The 18,271-nt window shown below is 39.9% G+C and overlaps 1 protein-coding gene across 1 annotated transcript; it reads right to left on the bottom strand.

Annotated features, from left to right (window-relative positions):
• Positions 1–3,331: 3,331 nt before the first annotated feature.
• Positions 3,332–17,966, bottom strand: LOC127526345 (zinc finger protein OZF-like; the record flags this gene model as incomplete). The annotated part of the gene is made up of 2 exons (XM_051921642.1): positions 3,332–4,377; positions 17,518–17,966. Coding segments are annotated over 2 exons (1,465 nt in total), but the record flags the coding sequence as incomplete, so codon positions are not given.
• Between the last annotated feature and the right edge of the window lie 305 nt (positions 17,967–18,271).

Below are 18,271 nucleotides of genomic sequence, written 5' to 3'. Positions count from 1 at the left end.
GAGATGGCGGAAGTGTCCAAGGATGAGAAGGCCGACCATAGACATAGAATTACTAAACGCCTCATGACCAGCACCATCATACGTCAACGTCACCACCACATTGCGAGTGGCACCGCTGTGGAGTGAAGTAATGGATAAAGATGCCTCACGCATGTGCTGCTTGGGATTGTACAAACCGCTGTACGCTCCAAACCAGGTCACAGAGATTACATTTCATAGGTGAGGCTAAACAATTGTTTTGGTTATACTGCGCCATTAGAAAATCCCATTTTATAATCTTAGCACTCAAGGTCACCTTACAATAAAATTAAACAACATTAGTAAAATTAAAACAAGAGAATGATAAACATCAATAATTATCAAACAAACAAAGATAACTGGCAGTAACAGTGCAAAATTCACAATTGGTATGCCAGTTTAAAAAAGATAAGTTTTGAGGGCAGTTTTAAAATGTGTTATTGAATCGAGCTGACGAATATGAGAGGGAAGAGGAGCACAATGAGAGACGCTCGAGCTCCCATAGCACTGAGTCTGACGTGTGGTACAGAAAGTCGAGCTGCAGATGAGGATCTGAGTGAGCGAGAGGAGTGTCAGTCTGTAGGAGATCAGTGAGGTTGTGGAGAGCTTTAAATGTTCAGAGCAGTATTTAGTATTGTATTCTGTAGTTAACAGGGAGCCAGTGAAGTTGAGAGAGAAGAGGTGTAATATGTTCAGTGGATTTAGAACAGCAGGTTATTATCCTGGCAGCAGAATTTTGAAGAAGTTGTAAGCAATGGATACGTTTTTGTGGGATGCCAGATAGAATAGCATTACAGTAATCTATACGTGAGGTGACTCGGGCATTAACTGATACTTCAGTACTGTGTTGTGTAAGAACAGGACGAAGTCTAGAAATGTTTCAGAGATGGAAGAAGGCAGTCCGAGAAATGTTACTTCTATGGGAGGAATTATTTAATAATAATAAAAAATTAGTAATATTATTTAATAATTGCCATTATTAGTGTATAAATGGATATAAATAATTACATTTAAACGATTCGCCAAAATCTGTTGTATGTAAACGATACTGTTTTAAACGTTATTGTTTTTTTCATCAGAAAACCCAGTTTCCACGTCTACCTGTATTAGTTTAAATGGCACTTTTGCCACTCGCAATATGGCGGATGCTCTGACGTATCGTGTCGACTGGGCAATACAGTGAATGCGCCGTCTATCTATATATGTCTATGATTTGTTTGCTTTCCGACGTAGTGTAAATAAGGTAAATTCATCTCTCTGTGGTGCATATTCCATACGTAATACCACGTAACACATTATAATTTTCCTGCTTTATGCGAAAATACCCATGTCAACAAAAAAAAAAAAAAAGACGTACAATTTCACGGTCCAGTTCAGATGCCTGAGAAAAGTCTATTTCAAGGGCGTTTCAAACGCCACAACAGATACAATCCAAAGTGGAGGAACTTACAATAAAATGTGAATCAGAAAACTGTTTGTTCTATTTCTATGTTCTGTTTCTTTCATTTGGGAAATTCAACGGTTATAGATTCCTGGGCAACGGCGGGTACTCCTGCTAGTACCTTATAAAAGCTCTCTGAAAGAACATTTTCTGGGTGAAAAAAGAAATTCCACCTTTAGTTTAACATAACAACAGTTCAGTAATTAACACTTTAACAACAAAATAAAATTTGGGTATTTCAGAACATTTATATTTTTTGGGGTGGTATGCCATGACAAAGGGTTGATAGCCCCCAGTGTAGATCTTCTCCAATGAAGCCCACTTCTGGAGGTGGCACCCAGTCTGAATTCTTTGTGGCTCAGAAGATTCCGATTTGTGAGAATTGTTGGCCACATCCAGTACTGCAATATGTGTAGCAAAGTGCATTCTGTCTTTATAATTTTTTTGTATCTTTTAGGTATGAATTTTCCAAAAAGCAATTGTTTGTGTAAACTTAGCGTCATATTTGGAGTACGGATGCTAATTAATGTGACTCCCCACAGACGGCAGGCACCCTCAGGCGATGGTGGATGCTGTACAGGTAAGTCTGCTCTCTCCAAGCCTTTTCTAATTTTATTCTATTTATTTGACATGTATATTATTTGGTAATTCTCGAGTGTTAAATAAGTTATGTGCCCCCTCCCCACTGAGTTCTTATATACAGTTTTGTATGATTTATTATCAAAAACAAACAAACAAAAACAAAATAAAATTAAAAAAAAAGAATTTCTTCTTTTAGTGCACTGCCACAGTGTTAAAACATAATTCGGCGTGGTGTACAGCATAAGCATATGTATATTTTGGATTTAAATTTTTATTTTACATTTTATTTTGTTGATTTTGTATTAATATTTTGTGTTTATAATTATTAGTAATTGATTTGATTTATTATTTAATAAGCATTGGCAAGAAGCTGTTTGTATGAAACCCTGTTCTTTTTTTTTTTGATTTTGTCAAGGTAAGTTTTTTAAATTTTTTGTTATATTAAAATAGCAAAATGTATAATATTATAAAGCTGAACTATTATTTATTGTGCGAGGCTATGTATATTGTAAAGTGTTTTTTTTTTTCCTGATGAAATGTGTATAATATATTGTAAACAGTTCTATATGCTGTGGTGGGTTGGCACCCTGCCCAGGATTGGTTCCTGCCTTGTGTCCTGTGTTGGCTGGGATTGGCTCCAGCAGACCCGCGTGACCCTGTGTTTGGATTCAGCAGGTTGGAAAATGGATAGATGGATGGATAGTTCTATATGTAATACGTACGTTATGAAAACAGAGCTAGGCACATGGTGGAGGATGTAGGGGCTTTGGTAAGAAGCCATTTGTATGACGCCCTGTTCTTTATTTTGTTTCTGGAAAAGGAAAAAGGATATAAACTTCTATTTCTACTCCATGTTGATTTGTTTTTGACACAACACTAAGTAGGATGGATTTGAGTCAGTTACATGTGCTTACTGTCCAGGCAGGAGTGAACCTCACTCTTAAGTCAGGACAGTTCAGTTGTACTTCTCTCCGGTGTGAATTCTGGTGCGTCTCTGAAGTGTACTGCTCTCACAGATTTGTTTGCCACGTTCCAAACAGCAATATGGCCTCTCATTTTAAAGGGCGGAGTGGTGGCTCTGAGGCTAGGGATCTACACTGGCAATCAGAAGGTTGCCGGTTCGAATCCTGTAAAATGCCAAAAGGGACTCTGCTCTGTTGGGCCCTTGAGCAAGGCCCTTAACCTGCAATTGCAGAGCGCTTTGAGTAGTGAGAAAAGCGCTACATAAATGCAAAGAATTATGTGAATTTCCCATTGGGATTAATAAAGTATCTGTCTATCTATCTTTGAGATTCATTTCTCAACAATAGTTTAGTTTGCTTAGTTTTCAGGACACGACTGAACCTCACTCTTGAGTCCTGAAGGGTTCTTGTTTTTCTGGACTGATTTTTGAACTGCTACTGTTTTTATTCTTTTGTGAACTCTTGTGTGACTCTGAAGACTGCCTATCTGTGAAAACTGTTTGCCACACTCATTACAGCAATATGGCTTCTCTCTGGTGTGAACTCTTGTGTGTCTCTGAAGTTTGCTCATATATGAAAACTGTTTGCCACATTCATTACAGCAATATGGCTTCTCTCCAGTGTGAACTCTCGTGTGTCTCTGAAGATTGCTCATATATGAAAACTGTATGCCACATTCATTACAGCAATATGGCTTCTCTCGGGTGTGAACTCTAGTGTGGTCCTTCAGATGGCTCATTTTTGAAAACTGTTTGCCACATTCATTACAGCAATATGGCTTCTCTCCGGTGTGAACTCTCGTGTGTATCTGGAGACTGCCCATCTCGGAAAACTGTTTGCCACATTCATTACAGCAATATGGCTTCTCTCCGGTGTGAACTCTCGTGTGTATCTGAAGATTGCTCATATAGGAAAACTGTTTGCCACATTCATTACAGCAATATGGCTTCTCTCCGGTGTGAACTCTTGTGTGTATCTGGAGACTGCCCATCTCGGAAAACTGTTTGCCACATTCATTACAGCAATATGGCTTCTCTCTGGTGTGAACTCTCGTGTGTCTCTTTAGATTGCTCATATAGGAAAACTGTTTGCCACATTCATTACAGCAATATGGCTTCTCTCCGGTGTGAACTCTCGTGTGTATCTTAAGATTGCTCATTTGTGAAAACTGTTTGCCACATTCATTACAACTATATGGCTTCTCTCCGGTGTGAACTCTCGTGTGGTTCTGAAGATTGCTCATTTGTGAAAACTGTTTGCCACATTCATTACAGCAATATGGCTTCTCTCCGGTGTGACCTCTCATGTGTTTCTGAAGAGCACTCCTGTTAGAGAATTTTCTGCCACATTCCACACTGCAGTGATCTTTCTTTCCTGTGTAAAATTTAAAACAAAAAGGAAAAAAAAAAAAAAAGCACTTATTTTCAATTTGCTGCCTTATTATCAACATTAACTCACATTAAATACATGATGGCTGAAATTAGGAACAACCTTTGATCAGCATAAGCAATTATAAAACTTTTGTTGTACTTGGAAAACACACTTAATTTGTTAATTTTATGTCCTTTATTACAACTACTCACCAGGGCCACATGTATAAAACCTCCTTATGCTTGGCCTCGTATATGAAAGCTGTTTCTTATGCAAAAGTTAGGATTTATAAAACTAGAACTTGCCATTTAAATTGACTCAATGTTCCCTCAAGTTTTGAGCATTTGTATGTCCCATGCAGACTTTATTTGTGTTGGTATTTTAGCAACTCCAGGTGGAAAAACGAAGAACTGAAAAGAAAATTTCATTTCATTACACATTTCACATTCTGATGTTTGACAGGCTACACAAGAAGTGAGTTTTGATGTATCACAATGACATTTTGGATCATGATGATGACTTAGTTGATTTAGACTCCCTACTGTCATCCTCTTTGAAGTGTGTGCTGAATTGCAGCCTTCATTACAGAGACCACCATACAGAAATCACACAATCCCAGTTCTCTTACTGGTCTTAACAGCTGTGGGTGATTTGGTGATGGCAGCTTTTCAGTGTGAACTGCCTGACTGGTGGGGAATCTCTCAGTCACTGAGCCACGTAATGCCATCTGTATGGGATGGTATACTTAAGACGGTAGAGAGATACATGCAATACCGTTACCATCAGGCGGTGCAAGTCCTGATCAAAATGAAATCTGCAGCAACATCTGCTGTCTTCAGCAGTGGTGGTCTTACTTGGCCTACAAGTCCCTTTCTGATTACTGAGCTCACCAGTGTGTTTTTTCTTATTGATATTCCAGACAGTTGAATTGGGTAATTTTAAGGTTTTCCGATCTCTCTAATGATTTCATTATTATTTTCCAGCTTCTTTGACTTTCATTGGCACAGCTCTTGCCCTCATGTTGATCAATGGCAACTACAAAGACCAAAGGCAGTCTGTAGGTAAGAGTAAGCGGAGGTGTCTTAGGACTATGGTACCATTATGGTACCATGAAAAGGGAGGATGATTCAGAAAAAGTGCTGTCATTTCTACAAGGTGTGACTGAAATGTTTGCAAATCCCCTTAAATGAAAATCAGTAATTTGTACTTTAATTACATCTGAATTATTTAATTTGTAATTTTAAACTGTGGATTAAAGGAGTAAATGCAAGAAGAATGTTTCATTGCATCCGCCATTATGGAGGGTACTATATAAAACAGAATGCCACGCCAAGCATGAAAAGTGCACCTTCAATAATTAGAATGTGTCCTGACATTTATCCACACTTGAACTAAAACCACTTGACACCAAAACAAACAACAAAATGTCTTCTTTCATTCACCAAAGCAAAAGAGAGCAATGGATGAGTGACGCCTCAGTGCACAGGCCTACAGAAGCTGCAGTGACATCGGGGGAAAAAATAGAAGATGAGAAAACCGAGGAAGAGCTCAGCTGTTGGTGTTTCAGCTCTACAGAGGAGTGGCAGGTGACACCAGGACTGGTAACCTTTGTGACACGCTGGTGACATTTATACTCACCATTATAATGTTAAAGGGTATCTACTATCAGGACTTATTTATGTTGAGTAAGCTAAAATTTGCCAGGTTTTACTGTCTATTTGATCCAATGTGTGTGTTCATGTATGGAATTATTATCTCTGTTATGGCTGCAAACATCAAGCAGTCCAAGCCTGCACTCAATGAAGAGCGCTATAAAGATAAAATACAACTGAATTAAACAGTAGTGTTACACAAATTAATTGGCCTTGAATTTAAAATTGCCCAGATTTTGCTGTTTATTGTGAAATCTGCTTGAAGTTGGTCGACTCGTCTACCAATTTCATGACATGGAATATATTAAGCTGAGGACACGCGTACAACTGACAGAGTGCACAGAGTGGAAAGTGGTGAGGAAAATAACTGCTGTGTGGAAATATCTTAAAGTATCTGAAATGTGATATGAATGTTATATATAAAGTTTAAAGTGAAAAAGTTATTTGTTAGTTGTGGTGTATTTAAAGCAAAGACATTTCCCGCAACTAATTTGATGAGAAACGTTTAGGTACAACACACAGCTGAGCACATCGACTTTCAACAATGCAGTGAAAGCAGGAAAACCGCTAAGGAAACAAATGTGTCTTAGCTGTCAATAATGGCACTGTTTGAAAAGAACCAGACATATGATCATGACAGGAGAAAAAAATCAGAGTATCCCTCAAAGATAATTGCAATTTATCATTTTAGATACACCACCATTTTCTATAGTAGGAAGTTTAGGATTCCATCTTTTAAGTCCTATAACATGTATGCACGATATACAATGGCGAGAGGATGCTTCTTTTCAGACATAGCAGTACCAAGATGAACACGTTCATGACATTTCATACACAGTGACATGCAAATGTGTGGGGACCCCCCTGATGAAAATAACTGTTACTGTGAATAGTTAAGTCAGTATCAGATTAATTGATCTCCAAAAGCCACAAAGTTAAAGATAAAACATTCTTTTATGCATTTTAAACAGGATTTGTGTCTTATTTTTGATTTGTTGAGTGAAAAAAGGAAGAGTACCCCAGAAATGTTTGTGCACCCCAAGAGATTGGAGGTCTCAGATATCTTTTTTTTCCCCAAGACGTCAGACCCTAATTAGCTCCTTAGGGCTTCGCTTGTTTACAATCATTATTATGAATGGCCAGGCGATGCAGAATTCAAAGCTGTATAAATTCTCAGACGCCTCAAACCTTGTCCCAGCAATCAGCAGCCATGGGCTCCTCTAAGCAGCTGTCTAACACTTTGAGAAATAAAATAATTTATAGTCACAAAGTAGGAAAAGACTATAGAAGATGTCAAAGAATTTTCAATTAGCCACCTCCTCAGTTGGTAACGTTATGAAGAGATGGCAGTTAACAGCAATGGTGGAAATCAAGTTGAGGTCTGGAAGACCAAGACAACTTTCCAAGACAAGTGCACACAGCATTGCTAGAATGGCAAATCTAAACCCCTGTGTCTTAAAGCTTCCTGGTGGTCTTTTGTAGTCCGACTCTGGAGTGGTGATGCACTGTTCTACTGTGCAGCGATACCACCACACATATAACCTTCAGGAAAGAGCCATCAGAAGAAAAATTTCCTGTGTCCTCACCACAAAATTCAAAGTTTGCAGATGAACATCTAAACAAGCCCGATGCCTGTTGAAAACACGTCCTGTGAACTGATGAAGTCAAAATAGAACTTGTTGGCCACAATGTGCAAAGGTGTGTTTGAAGAAAAAGGGCACAGAATTCCATGACAAAAAAACGTCTCTGACTGTTAAGGATGGGAGAAGATCAATCACCTTTCAGGCTTGTGTTGAAGCCAGGAGCACCAGGAACTGTTTACTGGTAGAGGGAGGAATGGATTCAATTAAATATTAGAAAATTCTGAAACAAACATCACACCATCTATAAAAGTTAAAAATGAAAAAGTATGGCTTCTACAAAAGGATAATGATCAGAACTGCACCCCAGAATTCACAATGGCCCAAGCTTAATGTTTTGTCATGGCTCTCTCAGTTTCTCGATCTGAACATTAATGACAATCTGTGATGCGACAGACTGCCTGGGCCCAATCCCAGCAGTGATGCCTCCAGCACAGAAAGACAGGGGGAGAGGGCTTAGTCTGAATACTGTCTCCCCCAGACCAATAGAGGGCAGCCCCCTTGGCTTGCAATGGGGCCATGGTTTTGGAGCATGGATGCTCAACCTTACTGGGGCCCATTGCCACCACCAGGAGGTGCCTGGATGTTTACTGGGCCCTGTTTAGCAGCACTTCCACCACACTAGGAGGTGCTGCTGGAAGAAAGTCATTGGACGCCTGGGGCCTCATGTATAAATGACGTGTACGCACAAAAATGTTGCATACTCCCGTTTTCATGCTCACATCATGATGTATAAAAACTAAACTTGGTGTAAAGCCACGCACATTTTCAGGGCAGCTAAATCCTTGGTGTACGCAAGTTCCCTGCTTGGTTTTGCAAACTGGCAGCCCCCAGCATCAATGTAGTGCTTTTGTTCCAGTGTTTCCCTTTCATTTTTAGATCCACATACCTGACACGGCTTTATCAAATACACTGAAATTAACCACATATTGTTAATTAATTTAAGGCATCTGATTGTAATTAACCTGTAACAATATAATGGGTCACAGAATGGCCAAACTATTCCAAATACCATAGTAGCTTTAGCGTTGTTACTCTCAAGTATTCATCCCACTGTATCGGAGTGTGGAATCACAGCTCTACAGCAGCTGATCAGAAAGAGAATTAACGGGATAAAGCATCAAGCACATGCTGCCTCAGCCATGCTGACTATTTGAACTACTCTCATACGGAAAAACGCTTCAGAGCCTTTCCTGTACTGACCTCATGGTTCAGAGTTTCATCCCAAGAGCTCTAAATGCACTGACTCAGTTCAAATGCTCCTTGTAGATCTTTTGTACTTAAGTACAATTACCTCACTGTAAACTTGCGATACAGTTATAATGTTGCACAACCTGAGCCACTTTATAAAGCGCGTATTTACATATGATGACAATATCATTTTTAAGATGAAATGCAGCAAAATATGTTTATTACATTATATAGCTATGAAGAGGATGAAGAATAGAAAAGGCATTGGTCTAGATGACATACCTGTGGAAGCATGGAGGTGTTTAGGACAGATGGTAGTGGAGTTTTTAACCAGATTGTTAAATTGAATATTAGAAAATGAGAGGATATATAAGAATAAGGGGGATGTGCAGGATCTGTACTAATTACAGGGGGATAAAACTGATGAGCCACAGTGTGAAGTTATGGGAAAGAGCAGTGGAAGCTAGGTTAAGAAGTGAGGTGATGATTAGTGAGCAGCAGTACGGTTTCATGCCAAGAATGTGCACCACAGATGCGAGGTTTGTTCAGAGGGTGTTGATGGAGAAGTTTAGAGAAGGCCAGAAGGAGTTGCATTGCGTCTTTGTGGACCTGGAGAAAGCATATGACAGGGTGCCTAGAGAGGAGCTGTGGTATTGTATGAGGAAGTCGGGAGTGGCAGAGAAGTATGTAAGGGTTGTACAGGATATGTACGAGGGAAGTGTGACAGTGGTGAGGTCTGCGGTAGGAGTGACGGATGTATTCATGTTGGAGGTGGGAGTACATCAGAGATTCTTATTTGCAATGGTGATGGACAGGTTGACAGACGAGATTAGACAGGAGTCCCCGTGGACTATGATGTTTGCTGATGACATTGTAATCTGTAGCGATAGTAGGGAGCACGTTGAGGAGATCCTGGAGTTGGAGATATGCTGTAAAGAGGAGAGGAATGAAGATCAGTAGGAACATGACAGAATACATGTGTGTGAATGAGCAGGAGGTCATTGTGGAATGGTGAGGATGCAGGGAGTAGAGTTAGCAAAGGTAGAGGAGTTTAAATACTTGGAATCAACAGTACAGAGTAATGGGGATTGTGGAAGAGAGGTGAAAAAGAGAGTGCAGGTAGGGTGGAGTGGGTGGGTGGAGAAGAGTGTCAGGAGTGATTTGTGTCAGAAGGGTATCAGCAAGAGTGAAAGGGAAGGTCTACAGGATGGTAATGAGACCAGCTATGTTATATGGGTTGGAGACGGTGGCATTGACCAGAAAGCAGGAGACAGAGCTGAGGTGGCAGAGTTAAAGATGCTAAGATTTGTATTGGGTGTGACGAGGATGGATAGGATTAGAAATGACTACATTAGAGGATCATCTCAAGTTGGACGTTTGGGAGACAAAGTCAGAGAGGCGAGATTGTGCAGGTTTGGACATGTGCAGAGGAGAGATGCTGAGTATATTGGGAGAAAGATGTTAAGGATAGAGCTGCCAGGCAAGAGGAAATGAGGAAGGCCTAAGAGGAGGTTTATGGATGTGATGAGGGAGGACATGCAGGTGATGGGTGTAACAGAACAAGATAGAGGACAGAAAGATATAGAACAAGATGATCCGATGTGGTGACCCCTAAAGGGAGCAGCCAAAAGAAGAAGATGACATTATACAGATAAAATTTTAACATTATTTAAATAATCTAATAATTAAACACGTGAGGACACGGTGTCGCAACGCTACCTATTTCAGGGATTGTTCCTGCTTCGCGCTGTATTCTTACTGGGGCTGGTGCAACACTGGAAGGATAGATGAATAGAATAATTAATCATGTACTATGAAGATATTTCAATGTTCCTTAAAAGTTTTGAAGAATCGGCATTCTAAGCTTACAGATGGCTTGACATCTATTACAGAGCTGATTGTGTGGTGATTGGTGAATTGGGGAAAGAAAAGGAAGGACAGGAATTGGGGGTTAGTATGTTTGAAAGAAACAGTACTGCTGCAATAAATTATTTTATCGAAGGTCGCGCACAGCACAGCAAGCATCTTGATGGAGGTAGGAACAATCTCTGGACGAGGCGCCAGCTCATCACTATTACTGTGCCACTGTGTTCCCATGTTTAATAGAGTGTTTTAATTCAAATGATATCAAATATACATCTCAGCATTTAAATTGTTCAGAGAGCTGTAATATCATGAATGTAATGGATTCTGTGTCCTGTTGGAGGAAGAGAAAGCCCATTTAAGAAGCGCATAGTGATTCACACAGAGCACATAGAAGAACACATACAAAACAAATCATTTAACGTGCTACTTTAGTTACGGTGGGATTTGAGAAACTAGTAAATTAAACGATTTAATGATGAATTTTATGATGTTCTACTTTAATGACAAAATAAACTACGTGATTAAAGTGGAAATTTTGAGATTAAAGTTGACATTTCAAGCTTTTTTTGCCACGGTGTGCCTGTTTTTTTTATTTTCTCTGTACCCTAATAAGCTTTCATATGACACTCAGACGGTGGGCTATGACTCACCTTTAATTTGCTTTTATTCGCTGAAATTCTCCTATTTTCCCCTGTGCTTCTGCAATCGTCTTTTCACAGAACACTGAGCTTAAGGGCTATTTATTTTGATTTGCATATTGAAATAGGCATAATTCTGGGAGGAATTGGGGAGTGGTGGAAGGCGCGTGCACATGCACAGATGTCTTGCCTGAAGAAGGGGCCTGAGTTGCCTCGAAAGCTTGCATATTGTAATCTTTTTAGTTAGCCAATAAAAGGTGTCATTTTGCTTGGCTTTTTTCTACATTCATAATGGCTAACACGGTACAACACCCTAGTACTTCTGAGCCAAGACAAATTAGAACTCTAAACAGCAAGTAAAGAAGCAATCTCTTCTGTGATATGCTTGTAAGTCTCATCTGTCTGCGTCCTTTTTTCACTGTCAACAAATAATCAGTTATCAAATTTAAATAATCCTTGTATTTCTCAACACATTGTATTATTCTGTTTCTTAAATTAAGAGTACATGAGTTGCCTTGATGTCCTGTGAGTCTAATGGCCAGAGACCCCCTTCTCATACAGAGGAGTAAGGTAAACAAACAGAGAGCCTTGCAAAGTTAGTTTCCTTTGTGTAAACAGAAATTGGAAATTTTACAAATAACTTTCTGAGAACTGGCAAGTCATCCCAATCTGCTAATCTGATCCACCTAGTTTCTTTAATACAACATCAACTCGAGTTTTGAAGGTCCCTAAAGTCCTTCTCTGCACACTACCTGGTAATTTATTCCACATGTCTGTGTTTCTATGTGTGAAGGAAAACTCTCTGATGTTTATGTAAAATTTTCCCTTAACTTTCCAACTGTGTCCTCCTGTTCTTGTTGAACTCTTTTTAAATTATCAGCCAAGTAGAGCTCGACTGCTTTAATTACCTTCATGATTTTAAATACTTCAGTCATGCCTCCTCTTAATCTCCATTTGCTTAAACTGAAAAGTTTGATCTCACATCAAAAAGGCCACTTTTTAAAATAAATAATCACCGCACTAGCGGCTTAGAGAGAGGGGTCATGGTATGTGTGACCGGAGCGTTTCCCACGTGATTTGTGATGCAGACGGTCCTCACTTAAGTGCACAGGTGAAGAGTCGTCTGCATCCGTAATTGATGCCAGGAGTTGCCAATTGCCACATCTGATCCATGTCCCCATGATAAATAGAAGCGTAAGGTGACTAGAAAGGGAAGAGAAAAAAAAAGAGGGAAAAAAAAATGGATGGAGGTTGAGAAGGACAGAAGGCAGGAAGTAGGGAGGAGAAAGCCGGTGCATGAACGAGCGAAGGTGCTCGTAGTAGAGAACACCTGCAGCTGAGCAGTGAGCCTGGGTGTTTGGCCGGCACCCCAGAAGCAGGCGGTGGTGGTCGCTCCCGCTGAGCATTACTGAGGAACTGGAGTGACCGGAAGGAGGATGGCTCACCGCATAAGGCCAGGAAGGCAGTGGGAGTTGGGACTTGAGATGTGAAAGCCCAGGCGTGAGCGCCCTGGTTGCTGGGGAGCCCAAGTTACAGTCAGGTGAAGCCCACCGGACCCAGGGATCGGCGAGGCGAACAGACCAGCAGGAGAAGGCAGAAAGAAGGTCAGCAGCAAGTAGGGTGGCTCCCCTGGTGCATAGGCTGGACGGGAGAAGCAGGAGAGTCACCAGTAGAAAGGCATTGTTTTAACCTCATTTTTAAAGGATTAATTTATTGTTTTTAACCTCCACAATTCACAGCGCTTTATTGGATTATTTATTTGAAGATTTTTGAGAGACGCTGCACTTATTTATTTGAACACTGTTTTGATTTTGATTGTTGTTTTAATAAAGCACTTTGCACTTTTTGCACCATCCCCTTGTTACATTGTTGTGCCTCACTGTCCAGCTCATCAGTGACATTACCGATGGTGTCGGTTCAAGAGCTCCCAAAAGACAGATGGGAGCATGGAGCAGAACCTGCATCGTCACAATAACTCATACCTCGACATCCCTAGAATTAGCCTAGTCACTCTTCACTGGACTTGTCTACGTCTTCTAGGTCTGTTTTGTAGCCTGGAGACTAAAACTGCACACAGTACTCCAGATGCGGCCTGCGGTGTTTTATAAAGCCTCTGCATAACCTCCTGTGACTTGTACTCCACACATCAGGGCGCTAAATAACCTTTACATTCTCTTAGCCTTCTTAATGACTTCTGAACACTTTCTAGTAGTCGGTGGTGATGACTTCACTACAACTCAGAAATCCTTCTCATAAGACCTTCCATTGTGTACACAAACCATACATTTTTACTTCCTACATGTAATACTTTGCATTTACTTAAATTAAATTTCATCTTCAACAAATCTGCCCAAGCCTGTGTACTGTCCAAATCCCTGTATTGTGAGGATTCAACAGATTCTCGATTATCTGCCAAATCCACCTACCTTGGCATCATCTGAAAACTTAACCACCTTGTTATTTTTATTCCTATCCATATCATTTATATCATTATGCTTCTCGATATCCAGAGGCTGTTCCCTTGCGCTCAGCCACGTCTTAAGCTATCACACGGGAAAATGTAGGGGTCTTTGTGCATGATGGCATCCCTAAAGAAGTCCTTACAGACCAAGAGATGCCTTTCACATAGGAAAACATTTAGGGAAATGGCCAAGTTACTTAAAATAAAGCATTTAAAGTCTGCGGTGTATCATCCACAAACCGATGGTCTAGTAGAGAGATTTAATCAGACTCTCAAACAAATGATCCGCAAGGTGGTCAGCAGGGACAGGGTTCTCTCCTTTTGAATTGTTATAAGGATGACAACCTCAGGGAATATTGGATATTTTAAAAGAAGGATGGGAAGAAGAGGCACTTCCCTCTACCAATATTTTAGAATATATCGCACAGTTACGCAATATATTTGGGAAAATTCAACCGATATTAAAAAGCCACTGTCACAAAGATGTGTCACTGACATCATAAAGGTTTGGGACAGCCACCCGTATATTGTTTCCTGGCTGCAAAATTGAAGAAAATTGAAAAGAGATGTTCACAGGTTTGAGTCCAAAATAGTTTGGATATTATGGAGGTAAGATGGCACCTTTAAAGGCCGGTAAGGGAAATGAAGTCATCAGACCCGGAACCAGAAGTGACATTATTGGGACCGGAAGTGATGTCATCATTGGTGCCAGGACCCTGCAGGATTTTCCATGCAGAGAGATTGAGAGAGACAGTCAGCGCACCCTGCCGCCCCCTGGTCTGGCGTGGTATTTCTATCATTTATGCCATTTAGCGGCCTCCCAATCACACGTTTGTGACAATATATTTATACAGTAGTGGCCCTAACACTGGCCCTTGTAGGACACTACTCTTACAACCACCCAGTTCTGATAGGGTTCCTCGCACCATAACCCTCTGCTTCCTGTGTTTAGCCAATTCTGCACCCATCTACACACCACACCCTGAACTTTCACTTCTTTTAGTTTAGTGGCACCTTATCAAATACTTTCTGAAAGTCCAGATAAATAATATCATCTGTTCCACTTTGATCATATCCTTTGGTTGGTTCCTCATAGATTCCCAGCATGTTAGTAAAATGCAACCTCCCTCATCTGAATCCATGCTGACTGTTAAAAAAACCTCCTGTTCTTGCCGTGTGTCACTCAATCTTTTCCTTAATAATTCCTTTCATTTATTTTCCTGTGATGCAAGTTAAGCTTACTGACCTGTTGATACTTCAATTTTCCTAATCACCCTTTCTATATAATGGGCTTACATTTTCCAGTTCATAAAAATTGTCCCAGAGAGCAGTGATTACTAAAAAATATCCATCAAAGGATTATATATATATTCACTAAACTCTATAAGCATTTGAGGATAAATAGCATCTGGTCTTGGAGATTTGTTTGATTTCAACCAATTCAATCTCAGCAGCACTTCTCTCTCTACAATTTCCAAATCCCTCAGTACCTCCTTAGTAGTCCCTGTTACAACTGAGAGGTTATCCACTTTTTCAGACATGAAATCTTCAGAAAATGGAAAGCTTAGAGCATTTTATATTTCACTATCTGTGTATTGTAATTCCCCTTTATTGTTCATGCAGCACTTCACTTCCTCCTTGACTGTTATTTTACTCCTAAAACACTGAAAGAATGTCTTTGGCTACAATATTTCTCTTTAACTGTCTTTTAGAGACCTCATATCTTTCCTAATGGTTGCTCTCAAATGCACTACTGTTAGCATTGGGGTTATTCATCTTAAATGACTTATTCAGTTGTTCTTTTTTTTTCCTTTGCAGCTTCTTTTTTACCTCCTTATTTACCCACTCCAGAGATTTTATTAATTACTTTGAATCCATCCTGCATCATATGTAAAATGTTTAACTTCTTTCTGCTAACAAATCACAGTTACTCTTGCCTGTTTATTGCTATCACACTGACTTGTCGGCTACTACAAAAGCTTTCTCCACCCTCTGCCCCACAAACCCAAAGGTTGGAGTAAGACTGGAGTAACACCTGCTGTTGTGTGAATCACAAAACAAAAACAAAAAAACACCCTTGTAAAAAGAAAAAAAAAAACGTTAAAAACTATTAAACTGCTTCACTGCTGCTTAATAGCCTACCAAAAAAAACCAAACAGTTTAGGAGCAAAAGTCATATTTAATGCACACTCACATAGAAGGATCACAGACTAGCACAGAACACACAGCCTTTGTCACTTTATGATATAAGAATGATGTCAGCATATCAGTGGAAGTTGTTTCTCCAATCCACCGCTTCAAGGTGTAATCCAAAGGTTTGACATTTCATCCAAATACTTCTGTAAGGATGTCACAAGAACCTTAGAAGAGCTGAAGAGATGTGTAAAGCTGGCAAATGTGATAAAAGAATTTTGGAAGACCTGGGTGTCCATCAATGCATAGAAAGCCATACTGTCTACAAAAATGGAGGAAACTCACTACTGGAATGGGCAACCCACAAAGATCACAGCATGAAAGCAGAGGTGAATAGGAACCCAGACAGGCAGAGCAAAGGGCCTGCAGAAGTCTCCGGGACTTGAGAAAGTCTCTGTCCATGTGTTCTTATGGAGAAAAGCGTAAGAACGTAGATTACAGAAGGACAAAACCAAGGATATCAATGCAATCTAGCAAAACCATCACTGCACATCTGAAAACTTGTAAAAGATCATCATGATGTTCCAGAACAGACAATGATCTGTGAATGAATGAGACAAAACTTGAAGTCTTTGGTCAAAACATGCAACACTATGTTTGGAAGTAATACAAAAGCGCACATTGATACTAAATCATCAAGGTGAAGGGAGCATCATAGTTTGGCCTGTTTGTTTCTTCATGGCCTAGAACGCTTGTCACTGAATTGAAAATATTTTCAAGAAATCTGACAGAAAAATATCAGGATAGTAGAAGCTTAACAAAAGTTGAGTGATGACACAGGACAATGAGCTCAACAACAGGAAGAAATCAAAAACAGAAAGGGTTAAACATACTTTACATGCTGGTGTTCTGGAACAGCCAATAAGAGACACGAGATGCTGTGGCCTGACCTAAAGAGAACTGATCAGAAAAGGGCTCTCAGGGATGAAGGAACTGAAAAGGTTTGGAATGAAGGAAGGGGTTAAAATTCATTGCTGATCAGTAGCTACAAAAAGTTCTGTTTAGGTCATTACTGTTAAAGAAGGGTCAACCAGTCTGTAAAGATAGGAGGGTCAGTGAGTGGACTGTGAATGTTTAAACAATGTGAATGTGTTCAGGACTGACAAGAAGCCGTCCAGTTGTTTGTGTTATTACAGTAGTTTAGGACAACTGAGGCCGTCTGTAATCGGAGCTTAGTTGAAGATCAGACCACATTGTTGAGAGGAATTAATATGGATACCCAGGAAATTCCAGAGGGATCAATACCTTTGTCTTGCTCTTGGACATTTGTATAGCACTCTTTATCGAGGATAGGCTGAGGACTTTTGCATAAAGTCACTGTAATGGAAGAATAGCAAATTGCTAAACCTTACAATTGATGAAATCTCACAATAAATTTAAACACACAATAAAATAAAGTATTTTCACTCCATTTCTAAGTTTCTCATAAAATCACAAGACCCAACCTTTCAAGCTCATAAACCCCAACTCTAAATCTTAAGACATTTTTATTTTACACTTACTTTTTCCAGACTTCTTTGAAGATGGTCGCTTATTTTTCTGAGCTCTAACAGATGTAGTTTCCACAGCCCTCTTTGGTTCAAACTCTAATGATTCAGACTTCACATTGATAGAAGCCTCTGGAGATGAACAGTGTCTGCTATAAGAAGAGTCTAACCTGGTCACCACTCCATCTTGAAGGTTGTCTTCTTTTACACTGTCCATATTTGTACGGTTATGTGTCTCAATATTGACAGACTTCTCTTCAGGTTCTTCTTTAATGCTCACTGGCTGCAGTTTACTGTCCTCCTCCTTGATGCTCAGACTTTCCTGTTTAATGTAGATGGACTCCCACTCACAGTTGTCCTCCTTAATATTTACAGTTTTTTCCATGATATTTGCGTCCACATCACAGGTGTCCCATTTCACATCCATTGAGATGTTCCAGTAAACAGCAGCTTTTGCTTTTTCTCTGTGAAAAGAACAAGAATCAGCTTCATTAAAACTTCACCACTTATGCCTAAAGACACTTGAATTTCTGTAACTTCTACCTTGTGACAAATAAAGTTCCACTAAGTCTGTTGTATCTATTGCTGATCACTGGATCTGCTTAATCTGTTTGTTTAAATTGGTGCACATGTTTTTAATTTTTTGGGTACAACTTCAGAAGAGAGACTTTGATACAACACATATGTCACTTGAGCCAGTTAGTGAGGGAGGTCGTGGTGGTCAGCTTAATAATTAGGGAGTTTGGTCACAGGTGGACACACAGGTGAC

This window comes from Erpetoichthys calabaricus (genome assembly GCF_900747795.2).
Source record: "Erpetoichthys calabaricus chromosome 1 unlocalized genomic scaffold, fErpCal1.3 SUPER_1_unloc_15, whole genome shotgun sequence".
NCBI lineage: Eukaryota > Metazoa > Chordata > Cladistia > Polypteriformes > Polypteridae > Erpetoichthys > Erpetoichthys calabaricus.
This window is presented reverse-complemented; position numbering and strand designations above follow the sequence as displayed.